Source organism: Propithecus coquereli, unplaced genomic scaffold (assembly GCF_000956105.1).
Source record: "Propithecus coquereli isolate 6110/MARCELLA unplaced genomic scaffold, Pcoq_1.0 Scaffold107, whole genome shotgun sequence".
NCBI lineage: Eukaryota > Metazoa > Chordata > Mammalia > Primates > Indriidae > Propithecus > Propithecus coquereli.
In genome coordinates, this window is record NW_012134636.1 from 2,761,657 (window position 1) to 2,777,964 (window position 16,308).

The following is a 16,308-nucleotide window of genomic DNA, read 5'->3' on the forward strand; positions in this document are numbered from 1 at the left end:
TATGGGTGCACGCTACCACACATGGCTGATTTTTTTTTTTTAATTTTGTGTAGAGACAGGGTCTCGTTATGTTGACCGGGTTGGTCTTGAACTCCTGGCCTCAAGCGATCTTCCCACCTTGGCCTACCAAAGTGCTGGGATTACAGGCTTGAGCCCCCGCACCCAGCCCCTACATGGTATTAAATGTGCTGTATAAAAACAGAACTGAAGAGAAAGAAATAGACAAACATCTTAGGCCTAACCCTTTTTCTCCCATTTATTTTGTAAGATAAGGGCCCAATGGAATCAGGTGGTGACATAATTGCTCCAACACAGCTGGATAAACGTGTGTTACTGTTGGCTGTCAACCCACACTCTCTGGCATAGCTCGAACTGTTCTTTTATCTGCTTGGTAGTAAAGCCAAAATCTGGTGTACAAGAGCAATTTAGGGGTGTTGATGTATAAGTTCTGATGGCTGAATGTCACTCCTATAAAAGTTGGGGCCATCTGAACTATCCCGCGGTGTGTTTCCATTCATCCTGAATGTCTCTGGAGAGTGAGCTTTATGTCACCTTTCTTTTCTCCAGGTATCAGCTGAACCTCTTTGCTAGGATGTGTCTGGACCGCCAGTACTTGGCCATCAACGAAATATCAGGCCAGCTGGATGTAGATCTCATTCTCCGCTGCATGTCTGACGAGAACCTGCCCTACGACCTGAGGGCGTCCTTCTGCCGTCTCATGCTTCACATGCACGTGGACCGAGATCCCCAGGAGCAGGTCACTCCCGTGAAATACGCCCGCCTCTGGTCGGAGATTCCCTCTGAGATCGCCATTGATGAGTGAGCCTGGCTCCTTCTCCTTCATGTTAAAACCTCATATTTATAACACTCTGCACAGCAGTAGATAAACCACATGTGGTCTAATTAAATTATAGAAGAAAGAGGAAGTAATTTTTTTCTTTAGCTTAAAATAAAATTAAGTAGATGGCAAATATTTCTTTCCTTAGGAATGTAAAGGATAGCATAATTGTGTTTTTATATCTCTTGTCTCTCTCTTTCATTCTACAAATACTTGTGTGTACCGTGTGCCAAGGAATATGTCAGTAAACTAGAAAACTACCTCTATGCTAGTTGCGGGGAAGACAGACAATAGACAAGATAAATGGCTAAAATATGTACATCGGTGATATGCGCTAAGGAGATGAAAACAAAGTTAGGGTCAAAGGGTAGGAAGGGTTGGGATGACAGGGGGAATGTTGACTTTTGGGGCTGAGAGGCCGAGAAGACCTCAACGGGAAGAACCTGAAGTTTTGTTTCCTTTCCTTTCCTTCCCTTCAGCTATGATAGTAGTGGAACTTCCAAAGATGAAATTAAGGAGAGGTTTGCTCAGACCATGGAATTTGTGGAGGAGTATTTAAGAGATGTGGTTTGTCAGAGGTTTCCTTTCTCTGATAAGGAGAAGAATAAGCTTACATTTGAGGTAAGTCATAACAAAATGATCTATGTGCGTTATCTGTATTTCAGTGGCCATTTTTCTCTGGGGTAAATAGAAAATATTGGAGTAGGTGGTGATATTTTTTTATCATGATGTTCTAGTTTTTTAATGAAAAGAAATTGAGCTCAGTTTTTCCAGTGTAAAATAGAACTGATGGCAGTCCCTTGGCTTAATAGTAGTTATGTTCTTAAAAGAAATACAAAAGGTGAATTGAATCACATAGAAGGATAGAACATCATGCATACTCTGCACTTTGTATGAAAAATGACAGGAGAGAGACGGGCTGTGCTTGGGATCTGCCGTAGATTAACCATTTGAGGAACATAGATCCTTATTACCTTTGAGTGAAAATGTTTCTGAGACCACTTTTGCCTTTTGAGAGTTATATTTCTGAGCATTGCAGTGTTGTTTTCCATGTCCTTGTTAGGAATAACTCTTCTTGCCCAATATTATTCCTGGGTTAAGCTGTGCAGACCAAATGGTTAGGTCTTCTTTTTAAAAAAATTAACTAGTCATCAAAACAGATCAGTAGTTTTGCAGGTTTCCATTTCTTATTTTTCCTCCTTATGAAACCAAATGAAATGTTATCAGAAACTGCAAGCAAAATATATGCCTTCCCTTACTGTAAGGAAGGCCAACGTCTGTCACTTTTAAATTGTCAGTGATGAATGGAACTGAAGGATGCAGCTTATAAAATACCATCATCGTCTTTTTTTTTAATTCAATAGGTTGTAAATTTAGCCAGGAATCTCATATACTTTGGTTTCTACAACTTCTCTGACCTTCTGCGATTAACCAAGATCCTCCTGGCCATATTGGACTGTGTGCACGTGACGACGATCTTCCCCATCAGCAAGATGGCGAAAGGAGAAGAGAATAAAGGTAACGGTGATGTGGAGAAGCTGAAGAGTGAGTATCTGATGGTGCCCATACATCTGAGAGATGCCCTCCCAGCCTTTCCTGTTGCACTCATGCTGTACCTCATCTGTGATGCCATCTTCTTTCCTCGTCCATTCCTTTGCAACTTTCCATTGTGAACATTTTCAAATACTGTTTAAAGAAAAGCGGAAGGAACAGTACAGTGGGGTCCCATATACCTATGACTTAGAGTCCATGATTTTAGTATTTTGCTAGTTTTCCTTTATATTCATATATGGGAGTCTGTGTATATATTTTGTTGAATAATTTGAAAGTTACGTAACATTTTGAATGTTTCCGTCTCAAAAATGCATGCCTTGTCATTGTTCTTGATATTCATGAGGCCCTTGATGACAATATTCGTATATGATAAAATAAAATCCAGGCTTGTTTCTTGGCAGCTATTTCCATTTTGTGAATTCTCTGGATAGGAAAATCTGTCTTCACATGTTTATTTCTTCCTCCAGTTTAATTAAGGTCAGAGTAGCACATATTTGTTAGATCACGTATAGATTTTTGTTTAACTGGTCTTCTGCAGCTAGAACAGAAAAAGTACATTGACTTACCTCCCGCTATTTGCTAGGTCTGTTGTTTAGTCGTTTTGTGTATATTATACCATTTAAGCCCTTTGTTGAGCTCCATTATACCATTTAAGCCTCCTTTAATTTCATTTTATAGAAGAGGAAACTGAATCTCAGAGATAATATAATGTACCCAAGATCAAGCAGCTTTTGGTAGCAGTGCCAGGATTTGTGCCTTGTTAACTCTTATATCCCTAGTTCTGTGCATAGTAACAAGCACATAGTTGGTGACTGATAAAATTTGGCAGATGAATTAATATACAGAAATGCTCTTTTGGGGACCTCTTTCAACTACTCTCAGAAGTCCCATGGTTTTGGTGTGCATTATTGACCTTGCCAGGTTCCCAGGGTCCTGAGAATGTATTGGAGTAGGGACATGTTAAGTAATGAGAAATGCCTCAGGGCCGTCTAGAGATGTCATGACCGTGGTCTGTCCTGGCCCTTCTAGGTAGTAACGTGATGAGGTCTATCCACGGAGTGGGAGAACTGATGACCCAGGTGGTGCTCCGGGGAGGAGGCTTTTTGCCCATGACTCCCATGGCTGCCGCCCCCGAGGGCAACGTGAAGCAGGCAGAGCCAGAGAAGGAGGACATCATGGTTATGGACACCAAGCTGAAGATCATTGAGATACTCCAGGTACCCACCAGCCAGGGGCAGGGGCTTCACAGGGGCACCCTCCAGATCCAGTCTCTCTGCTTCGATGGAACCCAGGGCTCTCTGGGAAGAAAGTGGGGGCCACATTCTCAGTTCATCCCTCCACATCATTTGTGCACTGGCTTCTCGTAATCCCTTTACTGTCGTCTCCCACCCCTCCCCGACGTGGCTATCACTCCAGCTGTGCCAGAACGTCCCGCAGTGACCTTAGCTTCCATAGTCATTGGCCTCCCTGCATCGCCTCTGCTTAGAGTTCACTTACCTGCTTCTCATGTAGCTTATTCGTGATTCAGTTCAAGGTTCCATTAACTTTGCAGAGCCTCCTTGCTCCCTCCCTTTTTCATTTTTCATTCATTTATTCATTCAAGAAATATTTATTGAGACCAACTCTGTGCCAAGTGCCTTTTAGTACTGGGGACCTAGAAGGGAACAAAATAGATTAAATTCCTGCTCCCAAAGAATTTAGATTTTGATAGGGGGCATAGGCATATATTAAAGCTAAGTGCTATGAGATGCTGAAATATAAAGGAGGTTCAGGATGCCTTGGAGACTGTGGGGAATGTGGGCCCAGGGATACTGCATCTGATGGGCTTATCAGAGAAGGCCTCTCCAGGAAGGTGACGTGATCAGAGACGTGAATGAAGCAAGGCGCTGGCCTTGTGGATAATTTAGGAAAAGAGTGTCCCAGGCAGAGGGAATAGCAAATACAAAGACCCTGCGCTGGGGCAAGTTTTGGCGCAGGTTGGGTTCAAGAAGGAATGAGAGGAGATGATTCTGAGGAGTAAAGATACATAACTTTTTGGTCAGATGGGCTGTAAAGATGCACAGAGAAGTGGGGCATGGGCAGAGAGCAATCGTTGGTAACTGGAAGGTTTCATTTTTGTTGCAATTTTGTTTAAGTTTGTACGGTGAATGGGAATGATCATGTAGAAAGGGGGAAGTTGTTGATGTAGGAAAGTGAGAATTGTGAAGAGCAGAGTCCTTGTGTAGGCGAGTCGGGGTGGGCTCCAGCCTATGAGGAGGGCTTGGTCCTCCCTGTGAGATCTCACCACAGCCTCCCCCGCCCCAACAACCTGTGTGTCCCTCTTCTGTACACGCACTCATCAACAAAATCCTCTGCTCCTAAGTGGAAAGAATCATGTTAGCACATTTCCCTCTGATCCCATGTTGCCTAATCTCCATCCTGGGAGATATAGTAGACATTTATGACTGTTTATAGACTTGAAGATTTCTTTTCTTTTCTTTTTTGAGTCCGAGATCACATTTTACCAATGCTTTGAAAGCATGCTTGGGACTCCTCAAAGTAGTCTACTTAGGACAATAAAGAATAGCTTTAAGTAAAGGCGAAATCTTAGTGAATTTATGCCAGACCAAAAGTAGAGCAAGGTTTCTTAGGCCGTGGCCTTTGTGTCCCGAGTTAGTGTCGTGTATGTTTATTAGAAGTGACACAGTGCATCTTGGTTACACTTGAGTTCTGCTTACCGTAGTGGACTGAGAATGACTGGTCGATCGAGTCATTCTTTCCGCAGGTACTTACTGGCCCCTCCTGTGTGCGAGGCACTTTGTTGGGTGCTGTGAGGAATGCAGAAAGGATTCGGACAGGGGCTGCATCCACAAGGGGTTACAGTCTAAGGAGAATACGGTTGATGAAGCTGTGTGTAGTTGGAAATGAAATCATGAGAAAAATGTCTCCTGAGACACAAGTGTTCTCACAGGACTCCACAGGGTAGAGATCAGAGGAGGTTTTACAGAGGAGGTAGGATTTCATCTGACCCTTGAAGCGTGGACAGGCTTTGTGTGTATGGAAATGAGAGGCTCTTCTCAGGTGGATGGAGGGGCTTGAAGCAGGCGGTCGTGGGATGTGGGTCAGTCAGAAATTCTCCTTGGGCAGGGCAGACATAGACTGTTGAAGAGCAGTTGTCAGAAGTGAGGTTGGAAGGGAGAGCCGGGCCACACTCTAGGGAGGTTTGGGTGTCTCGGGTGTTAAGACTTTATTCTGTGGTGAGCTTCTGAAAGTCTTCAAGCAGGGGGCTCACATAAGAAAAAGCACCTTTGGGAGGTAGATGTGATGCATTTGGTTCTGCTGGTGGCCTAGGTGGGAGAGGATGAGGACTTGAGCAGGGATGAATGGCAGCAGGGGAGAAACCACCAGGCGCAGTCTCTGATTGGATGTGTGTATCCAGGAAGGAGGTGCTGAAGATGCTGAGATTGACTGAGGTTAAGGGAACCCAGGTGGGAAAGTAGATTAAGACAGGACTGACACTGTTAGGGTGTTAGTCAGGGTTCTCCAGAGAAACAGAACCCATAGGATATGTACAGATACACAAGAGGCATTGGCTTATGTAGTTATGGGGGCTGAGAAATTCCAGTGGCATCTGCAAGCTGAGACCCAGGAGAACCAGAGGTGTAATTCAGTCCGAGTCCCAAGGCCTGAGAAGCAGGGGAGCTGGTGGTGAAACTCTAAGTCCAAGGCCGAAAGCCTGAGAACCCAGAGCTGTGGTGTCTGAGGGCAGGAGAAGACGAGTGTCCCAGTTCTAGAAGAGGGCAAATTTGCTTTTCTTCCACTTTTTTGTTCTTTTGGGGCTCTTGAGGGATTAGATGGTGCCCACCCACACTGGGTGAGCGCTGACCTCCTTTACTCAGTCCACGAATTCAAATGCCAATCTCTTCCAGAAACACCCTCGCAGACATACCTAGAAATAATGCTTTACCAGCTATCTGGGTATCCCATAATCCAGTCAAATTGATGCATAAAATTAACCATCATGGTTAGTCTTGTACAATACTGAGTTTGAGTCCCTGGGAAGATACCAGATGGGTGTCCAGCAGGCAGTAGGGAACACAGACTGAGACTTGGATGCTGGCCAAAGATCTGTCTCCACCTGGGCGAGGTGACAGCCCTGAGATTGGGGAGGGTTGCCAAGAGGGCAAAGCTGAGATAGGAAGAGAACACAAGGAAGAATTTAAGTGAGATCCTTAAATAATGCCAGCTGGTCGATCTTTCTTCTTGGTTCTAGCAACCATCCTGGAGAAAGTGACCATGTGCTGGAATGGAGGGTGAGGGAATATAGGAAGTGAAAGACGCCCCTGAGGGCTTGTACCTAAATCAGAGGAAATAACTGGACATAGAAAACAAGCTAATTTTCAGTAGTAAAAACAAAATTTTCTGTCAATTCTCTTATATTCAAAGGGAGCAACTTCACTCTTGTCGGTGTTGAGCCCAGAGTTGGCATTCAATACTTACTGACATGAGGTAATGTTTTATAGAGGATGGAGCTGGGAGTGAGTGATGTAGTGTTCCGGTTGTTAAATTAACTGCCAGGATGCAGAAGTTTACACTAGACGCTAAGGTGCTGTGGGCCAATCTGACGTGCCCCATGGAAGTCTGCTGCTGTTAAGATGACTGTTGAAATCTAAGCCAAATATTTGACTCACTTAGCGCGTAAGGTAATTGATGCAGCTGATACCAGGCCCCGCCAGAGTGCAGTGGCTTGGCAAAGTGTTCAAGGTGGTATGTTAATGTAACCAATCTGTTTCCATTTCCACTTGAATCTTTAGTTTATTTTGAATGTGAGGTTGGATTATAGGATCTCCTGCCTCCTGTGTATATTTAAGCGGGAGTTTGATGAAAGCAATTCCCAGACTTCGGAAACATCCTCCGGAAACAGCAGCCAAGAAGGGCCAAGTAACGTACCAGGTTAGTGATTCCAGAATGGAATCTCGGCCATGGGGTGGGACCTGGGTCTGATGAAAACTGGGAATCCAAACAGTATCTTGTAGAAAAAGGTAAAAATGAGAATGTTTTGGAGGATTATTGTATTTTAAGATATAATCCTGGCACTTAATTCTTTCTGGGCAGGGGCATAGTTGAAAGAGCCCAGATTCCTCTTGGGATGAATCTTGTTTCCTTCCCTCTTGGAGGGTCTTAGGCATAAGACAGTTGAGGTTTCTAGTGTTGTGGTTACCCATGAAGTACCCCCTCCAACAACCCAATCAAAATAAAAACAATAACAACAAATAAAAACCCTCCAAGAAACCTTATTGTCCACTAGCAACTTTGACTCCTGTTGGAAGTTTTGCCCTGCCCAGGAGATAGTGGTGAAGGGTAAGGGAGAGGGTACTGGTGGAAATAATCCTACCTACCAAGCCCCAGGCTTCCTTGGAAGAGGTCATCACTCCCCTCTAGCAGGGGGCATGCAGTGAGGGGAACATGGCAGGAATGTGGGACACTAGATAGCGTCATCTGGGCTGGCCCGGCTTTGCAGTTTCGCAATATATGATTCTGGAAAATTTGGGGTTAACCCAATAGCTTTGCCCCTGTAAAACTTCTTGATAAGTTCACCAGGAGCATATTTTCAGACCTTCCTGCATCTGAAGCTGTGTTCTCTAACTTTTCAGGTGCTCTTGACTTTGAACACATTGAAGAGCAAGCAGAAGGCATCTTTGGAGGAAGGAAAGTATATTTTCAGTTACTGTTTTGTAGGTGGTTATACAGTTGGGAACACTGCTCTTCTATAGCTCTCAAAGGCTTTTCCTTGGCCGTATTAGTAAATATTTAGTCTTTGGAATTAGGTTGTTTTAGTGCTTTCTTTGGAACTCTTAGTATACAAGTCAGTTATCTTAGCTTGATTTGAGTGTGTGTGTGTTTCCTGCCTAGGACAGAAAGGATTTAAGTAGGTTTCCCAAAGCATATACATTACAAAATTATTTTAAAAGGGTGAAGAAATGCAGTCAAAGAATAGAGAGAGGGGCCTCAAAACAGAGTGAGGTTAGTGAGATTGTCGTTTTGCTGCTGCTGGGCTGTTTTATCCCTGAGCTCTTTACAGGCTATGCAGCAAAGAAAGCACAATCTTTTTCATTGTTCCTAATATTAATGTATGAAGCCCTTTTAAAAATATCACATTGCTCAATTTTGACATAAAATGTAACTATTATGAAACTCATACTTACCAGCATAAAATACCCTATGCGCATAGTTCTTATAATTGACACACTTGGTTTGATTATCTATTGCTGCATAACATACTACTCCAAAAAACTTAAGGATTCAAACAGTGAGCATTTCTCACAACTCTATGGGTTGACTGGGGCTAAGCCGGCTGGTTCTTCTGTTGGGCGCTGTTGGGTCTATCACGCAACCATTGTGAGGTGGTGACTGGGGCTGACACCTTGGCAGGGATGCCTGTGAGGCCCTATCCTTCTCCCCCACCTGCCCCCTCCTGTGGCTAGCTTGGGCTTCTTTGTAGCGTGGCAGCTGACCCCCCCAGGAGGACAAGCCAACAGCTAATTAAGCCTCTGCTTGCATGGTATTTGCTAATGTTCTATTTGTCAAAGCAAATCCTACGGCCATATGTGGGAGGGGAGGGACTTTGGTTTAAAAATTGACAATTATGACATCTTAATTGTCCCCTCTCCCCACAATATAGTTGAAGATAAAGCAAAATTTTGCTGTTAAAGGAGCTAGCGAAAAGTCAACTCACGTGACTTGAGCATACAGTGTTAGAAATCTAACTAGTTCAGGTGTGTCTGGGTCCCAGGTGCGGGAGACGAGACGGCTGTGGTTCATCGGGCCTTTCCCCTCCCACATGCTCCTTTAGTGAGGAGAACACCCCGCTGGACCTGGACGATCACGGCGGCAGAACCTTCCTCCGCGTCTTGCTCCACTTGACGATGCACGACTACCCGCCCCTGGTGTCGGGGGCCCTGCAGCTCCTCTTTCGGCACTTCAGTCAGAGACAGGAGGTGCTCCAGGCCTTCAAACAGGTAGCTCAGGTTGCCCGTTTGTGTGTCGTGTGTCCAAGAAGCTGCTGTGTGCACCTAACGGATTGCGTTCATTAAGGTTCAACTGCTGGTTACCAGCCAAGACGTGGACAACTACAAACAGATCAAACAAGACTTGGATCAACTGAGGTCCATCGTGGAAAAGTCAGAGCTTTGGGTGTACAAAGGGCAGGGCCCTGATGAGACCATGGATGGTGCATCTGGTGAAAATGAACATAAGAAAACAGAGGTGAGCGAATCCCCAGTTATGCCGCCAAAGTAGATGGGTGGGCTTCTGGAAACAAGCATCCTGCTCTAGTTTTAGGTATAAGTGCAGATTATAGGATGTGTTTTATTTTCATGAGATCTGCTTTTGTTGAGTAGCTAGGGTAACAACTGTTTCCCTAGGAAATAAGGTACAAAATCACAGTTTAGTTGTGTCACTGTGAATCATGTGGAAGAGACTGGTGTTGAGTGAATTAGCACCAGGTTTCCCTTACAGACCCCCTTGGGGATAGAGCTGTTCTCTGGCTGTGGCCTGGCCCACCATCCTTTCCCAAGGGAGGAGAGTTGTGAGTAGGTAGATGACTCGGGCATAAACCCCGCACGGCTGTTGGAAAACAGTGCAAAACTCCCTTTTTTTCAGAAAGGGTTTTGCTAACCCTAACCAACCCACAGCAGCCCAGGGGTTGTACAAACCACACTTATGTTCACTTTGGTCCCTAGGAGGGGAATAACAAGTCGCAAAAGCATGAAAGCACCAGCAGCTACAACTACAGAGTGGTGAAGGAGGTAAGTCCCTCCCCCCACTGCTGTTTTTCCTTCTCTGTGAATTCTCTATGGAGCTTTAGCTTGGGGTCGTCAAGTTGAAAGTACAGACGTGAGTTTTTTTCTTCATGTAGTTTAACAGGGAGAAAGGAGAGCTCAGAGGTTAAGCTCAGAGGTTTTCATGTCAGATCTGGGCTCCAAACCCAGCTCTGCCATGTGTTATTTGTGTGTCCTTGATTTCCTCACCTTTTCTTGGTACAACCTTTTATACATACCACGTGTTTCTGAAGCTTTGTGATTGAATGAAGGACTAATCGATTTAACGGTCCAGGATTTATCTCAGGGCCAGGCGTGTAGGGTCCCCTGTGAGAGCTGTAGTTCTTTAGAAATCTTTGCATGAGGTGGTTCAAAGTTGGGGGGCTGGGACCTCTGTGTTTTTTACCCCAGAGCAACAGTCTTGCCAGGTTGCACCATTTTCAGCAGTCTTTCTGAAGCTGCCCCACTTGCTGTCGAAGCCCTGATCCAGTGCTTGCTCTGGAAGACGTGTTCTTAGTCTTACACGGATTTGGCTTGATGCAGTCGACAGAGATGCTACACATTGGAGAAATTCCCTCCGTTTTAAGTTTTTAATGCATTGAGATCCCTTTTGTCTCCCTGTCCACCATGACCCCGTACAGTCTTTCTCCAACTCTAGTTCCCAGTTTTCTGAGGTTGATTTCTTTCTTTCCACCAGATCTTGATTCGACTTAGCAAACTGTGCGTCCAGGAGAGCGCGACAGTGAGGAAGAGCCGGAAGCAGCAGCAGCGACTGCTGCGGAACATGGGCGCGCACGCCGTGGTGCTGGAGCTGCTGCAGATTCCCTACGAGAAGGTGGGTAGGTCCCGCACACGCGGCCGCAGCTCCCAGCGTGGGACAGACCCTTGGGTTTCCCCCAGCCCTTTACGTTTGGGTATTGTTGGTGAAGAAATGCAGCTCATGTGGCTATCATGACTACAAAGCCATCTTGAGTAATTTATGTGAAACAGAGCATCACGAAAATAAAATCAAACACCACAAACAATCCTCATCCCCAATTTTAAGATCGCATCAAGAAAGAAGAGTCCATTTATTCTCCCTTACTCCTAAGCCACGTTGGACGGAGATAGCGTAGGTCTTGCCAGGTCACAGGTATGTCTGCACGTGGACTGGTGCGTAGCTTCTCCTGCAGCGCTCCTCGAGCAGTTCGAGCACTACAAGTCGTTAAGGGCAGGTGGGAACATGGAACTTGCCCCCTTCTGAGGTGCGCGCGGGTATGCTGACATCTGCTCAGTGTTTGCATCCACCAGGCGATGCCTTGATCTGAGTCTTGTCTGTTGCTAGGAGTTGTACTTTGCCTCCCGTCTTTCACGTTAGCATTTGCCACGGACGGAGATGGGATTTCGGGTGGCAGGAGCGGATGGCAGTGCTTTTCATCTGTGCAGGCTGATGAGGCTCTTGCAACATCATTCATTCAAGCCCGCAAAAGCCTGTGGCGTATTCGTGTTGCGTCCTCTCGATAGATAAGGGGACTGAGGCTTGGAGTGGTTTAGGGTCCAGGGCTTAGACTCGCGTTTCTGGAGTTGACCAGCGGCTGCCAGAGAGACTGACTTGCTGATGAGGAGCCGCCTGACGGAGGCTCGCTGCCGAGTGCCCACAGGGTGCCGGGCACTGTGCTGACGCCTCTGTGCTTGTTAGCTCACGTCGTCCTCAAGACACGGGACAAGATGGGTGGTGCTGTAATGCGCCCCACGTTGGATGAGAAGACTGCAGCTGGAGGGGCTCGGAGACTTGCCCGGAGGACGCAGCTGCGTGTCGTGGGGCCGGCTCTGCTCCGCTGTGGAGCTGGGGCCTGCTGCCTGCGCTCTGGGAGGTTCCCTGCAAAGAAGCCTCTTCCTCGGTCACGGGACCGTGTGCATCAGGCGGGTCAGGCCTTTTTAACAGCCACAAATAAAGTGCAAGCTTAATTCCTCTCATAGGTCAGGTCCTTAGCTAACTTGCAGTTAGTACAGGTGTTTGCGTGGCACCCAAACTGTGGCTGGCATTCGGACCAGAACCAGCAAGCCGGTCTAGCCCCCTGTGTATAAAGAATGCGAGGGGATGTTTCACTGACCACAGTGTTGTCTTAAAATAGCATCAGTTTTCTTAACGAGAGACATGTTACAGGTAACCAGATTTGGTCGGAATTGGTGGCTCAAAGGCAAAGCATTGCGTGTGTGCACACACGCATGTGCACAGAATCCCAGTGCGGGAGAACGGTGGAGGGGCCCCCCAGCAGGTAACCTCTTGTGATGTGATGTCACTGGAGCTCCCCTGCCTTGTAAAAATCCACTTCACACCACAAAGGCTCTTCAGTCACCGTGTGTGCCGGCCGATCCTCTCTTAGTAGAGGAATGGAGGTGCGCACAACTGCTCACTGTTACTTCTGTCAGCAGTGGCTGGCTGTCCCAAGCCCTCTTGTTAAATGGAGCTGGAAGGTTCACCCGTCCCTCCGTTAAAGAGGGGCAAATGTATTTCCCCACTCTGCCGTACTGGGACACGCTCCTAATGTCCTTTTTAATTCTCCTGTTTTGGTTGGATTGTCGAAGCTGGTAGCTCAGATTCCTTCTGTGACTTCTTCTTGACAGATATGTCCTGTTTTCTCACAGTTGTTTCTAGACCAGGGGTTAGCAAACCACAGAAAGGCCAAATGCAGCCCACTGCCTGTTTTTGCATAGCATATCAGCTAAGAATGGTTGTTACATTTTAAAAAATAGTTAAGTGAATACTTGCATAATGTCCTTGATTTTACCTCTTGACCCACTAAACCTAAGATATTTATCGTCTTGCCTTTTAAGAACAAGTTTGCTGACCTCCGTCTAGACCAGAACCAATAGCTTACACTTACCAAGTAAATGCTTTCTAAGCACATCATGTGAGTTTTCTCATTTAATCTTCCTAATCCTTGTGAAGTGTGCACTTTTACTATCTCCATTTGACAGGTGAGAAAACTGAGGCCCTGAGAGGTTAAGTAACTTGCTCTGGGTCACACAGCCATGAAGTTGAAGATGTGGGAAAAGAGCGGGGCAGTCTGGTTGCGGGGCCTGCGTTCCCAGCTGCCGCACTCCCCTGCCTCTGAGACGAGGTGATGGCTGTGAAGACCTAGAAGACTGGTGTGGGCTGTACGAATATGAAGGATGATTTCCATTTTAGGGATTCTTGTTCTGTTTTTACTATCTTGAATGTTTGCTTGTTCAGAATTGGGCAAAATGGCAGTAGGTTTTATGTCATTGTCTTATTACAGGATATTTAATTCTTTACAAATGCTGAGTTTATGCTTTTCCTGTATGAAATGAGAGTCACATAATTTTGTGTGTGAGAATCACATAATCACCCATGTGAAATGCCAGGCAGGTATTGGCCCCATTTTGCAGATGGGAAAACAAAGTCTTAGGTTAAAAATCATCCCTGAGGTGGCAAGGAAATGAGTCAGGGCAACTGCACCTCCCCTAGTTTATAATCTAAGGAGATTTCCACTCTGCCACATTATCTGCTGCCAAAAGTTAATGTGCCATTGGTTGGGCAACTTAAAAAAGTGAGTTTGGGAAGTGACCGCTCCCCATCAGTGAGGAAGTTGGTCCCTGCTCTGCTGTCAGTCCCTGTTTGCAGAAGTAGAAGGTTCCGAAGTCTCAGCGGTTGCTGGGCAGTGGACTCCCAGAGGCTCTCTATGAGCTTTCACTCTGTATTGCTCCCGTTGTCCCCCAGTGAAACTTCATTTTCATCAAAGAGGCATAAATAGGTTACTGGCTTCTCAGGGGCAGCAGTACAACACTCAGTATGACCTGCAGCAGGTCCTCAGCACACACCCCCTGACTCCCACATTAGCAGAAGCCTTGGGCGTGGGAGAAGCTGGTCTCCTGGCCTAGCAACGATCGATCCTTTCATCTCTCTCCTCCCACACAGGCCGAAGATACCAAGATGCAGGAGATAATGAGACTGGCTCATGAATTTCTGCAGAATTTCTGCGCAGGCAACCAGCAGAATCAAGCTTTGCTACATAAACACATAAACCTGTTTCTCAACCCAGGGGTAAGATTTGAGGCCTGTCTACAAATCTGAGGGGGGAGGAGGGCAGGAAAGAGGGAAGAGGAACAGCTTGTCCTTTTGCTGTTGTGGCTTCTGGGGCTTTTTATAATGTGTCATTCATTCCAAATGGGAACATTTTTACCATTATCAGGAGGTCAATACTCCTCATCTTTCAGGGCTCAGGATGGCCAGGGGGTCTGGGTGGAGGAAGGAGGAAGGTGGTAGGAGCAATAAAATACATTTCTATTTTTTTCCCTAATAACATCCCTCATCGTATCAAATTTCAGCAACACAGAAGTGCTAAGTCTCACTTTCCAGACACATCTTTCTGAGCTCATGCATGAAGTTTTCTGTTTATACAAATACATAATATATCCATATAAAATACATCTACATTACTTCTTAGTTTGTTAAATATGTTTTTTAAAATGTATGTGTATTATACATTTTTTTAAAGAAAAATGATGCTACACACTGCACATTGTCTTGTATTTTGCTTTTTTTATTCGAGATATCTTGGCTGCCTTTGAAATAAGAGATATATAAATTTTTCTCATTCTTTTTGGTGGCTAAGTGACATTCCATAGAATGGCTGTAATTTTTTAAAAAACCATTCTTATATTAATGGACAATTAGGCAATCTCTAGTTTTTGACTTTGTAAACAATACTGCAAAGGACATCTTTGTACATATATAGGTTGGTGCAAAAGTAATTGTGGTTTTAGCATTGTTGAAATTTGCCGTTTGATACTGGAATACATTCTTAAATGTTATATATCATTTTAATGTGCATTTCTTGCTTTATTTTTTTTGCTAATGACTTATTACTTGCTATTTATTTTATATGTATTTTAGACTATGGAAATTATGTTAGACAAAAAGCAAATTAGAGCAATTTTCTCATTTGAGCTCAAAGTGGATTGTAAAGCAGCAGAGACAACTTGCAACACCAGCAATGCATTTGGCCCAGGAACTGCTAATGAACGTACAGTGCAGTGGTAGTTCAAGAAGTTTCAAAAATGAGACAAGAGCCTTGAAGATAAGGAAGTGCAGTGACCGTCCATCGGAAGTTGAGAATGACCAATCAAGAGCAATCATTGAAGCTGATTCTCTTACCAGCTACACAAGAAGTTGCTGAAGAACTCAAGGTCGACCATTCTACAGTTGTTCAGCATTTGAAGCAAATTGGAAAGGTGAAAAAAGCTCAATAAGTGGGTGCCTCATGAGCTGACTGAAAATCAAAAAAATCATTGTTTTGAAGTGTCGTCTTCTCTTCTATGCAACAACAACGAACCATTTCTTGATCGGATTGTGACATGCAATGAAAAGTGGATTTTATGTGACAGCTGGCGATGACCAGCTAACTGGTTGGACTGAGAAGAAGCTTCAGAGCATTTCCCAAAGCCAAACTTGAACCAAAAAAAGGTCGTGGTCACTGTTTGGTGGTCTGCTGCCGGTCTGATCCACTGCAGCTTTCTGAATCCCAGTGAAACCATTATATCTGAGAAGTATGCTCAGCAAATCGGTAAGATGCACCAAAAACTGCGACACGTATGGCTGGCATTGGTCACCAGAAAGGGCCCAGTTCCTCTCCACGACCACATATTGTACAACCAACACTTCAGAAGTTGAATGAATTGGGCTACGAAGTTTTGCTTCATCCGCCACATTCACCTGACCTCTCACCAACCGACTACCACTTCTTCAAGCATCTCCATAACTTTTTGCAGGGAAAACGCTTCCACAACCAGCAGGATGCAGAAAATGCTTTCCAGGAGTTTTTGGAATCCTGAAGGACAGATTTTTATGTTACAGGAATAAACCAAATTATTTCTCATTGGCAAAAATGTGTTGATTGTAATGGTTCCTGTTTTGATTAATAAATATGTGTTTGAGCCTAGTTATGATGATTTCAAATTCACAGTCCGAAACCACAATTAGTTTTGCACCAGCCTAACACATAAATACGTACAGAATACACTCACTCATTAGTACTGCTAACACTGTCTAGAAAAAGGATTGATGAATTGTAGGGTGATACAGGTTCAGCAGCCCAAACCTGAAAATCAAAA

The 16,308-nt window shown here is 45.0% G+C and overlaps 1 protein-coding gene across 3 annotated transcripts in view; it reads left to right on the plus strand.

Annotated features, from left to right (window-relative positions):
- ITPR1 (inositol 1,4,5-trisphosphate receptor, type 1) overlaps positions 1 to 16,308 on the plus strand; it is a 304,534-nt gene that overhangs the window by 140,294 nt on the left and 147,932 nt on the right. For 2 of the 3 annotated variants that reach the window (XM_012647244.1, XM_012647261.1), the window contains 11 exons: positions 568 to 819; positions 1,318 to 1,459; positions 2,203 to 2,356; positions 3,422 to 3,609; positions 7,186 to 7,324; positions 8,026 to 8,084; positions 9,229 to 9,390; positions 9,467 to 9,637; positions 10,114 to 10,179; positions 10,889 to 11,026; positions 14,114 to 14,239. In XM_012647244.1, coding sequence (XP_012502698.1) covers positions 568 to 819; positions 1,318 to 1,459; positions 2,203 to 2,356; positions 3,422 to 3,609; positions 7,186 to 7,324; positions 8,026 to 8,084; positions 9,229 to 9,390; positions 9,467 to 9,637; positions 10,114 to 10,179; positions 10,889 to 11,026; positions 14,114 to 14,239 — 1,597 coding nt within the window. Of the gene's footprint in view, positions 1 to 567; positions 820 to 1,317; positions 1,460 to 2,202; positions 2,384 to 3,421; positions 3,610 to 7,185; positions 7,325 to 8,025; positions 8,085 to 9,228; positions 9,391 to 9,466; positions 9,638 to 10,113; positions 10,180 to 10,888; positions 11,027 to 14,113; positions 14,240 to 16,308 lie in introns of all 3 variants that reach the window. The other variant, XM_012647253.1, reaches the window with a different exon arrangement.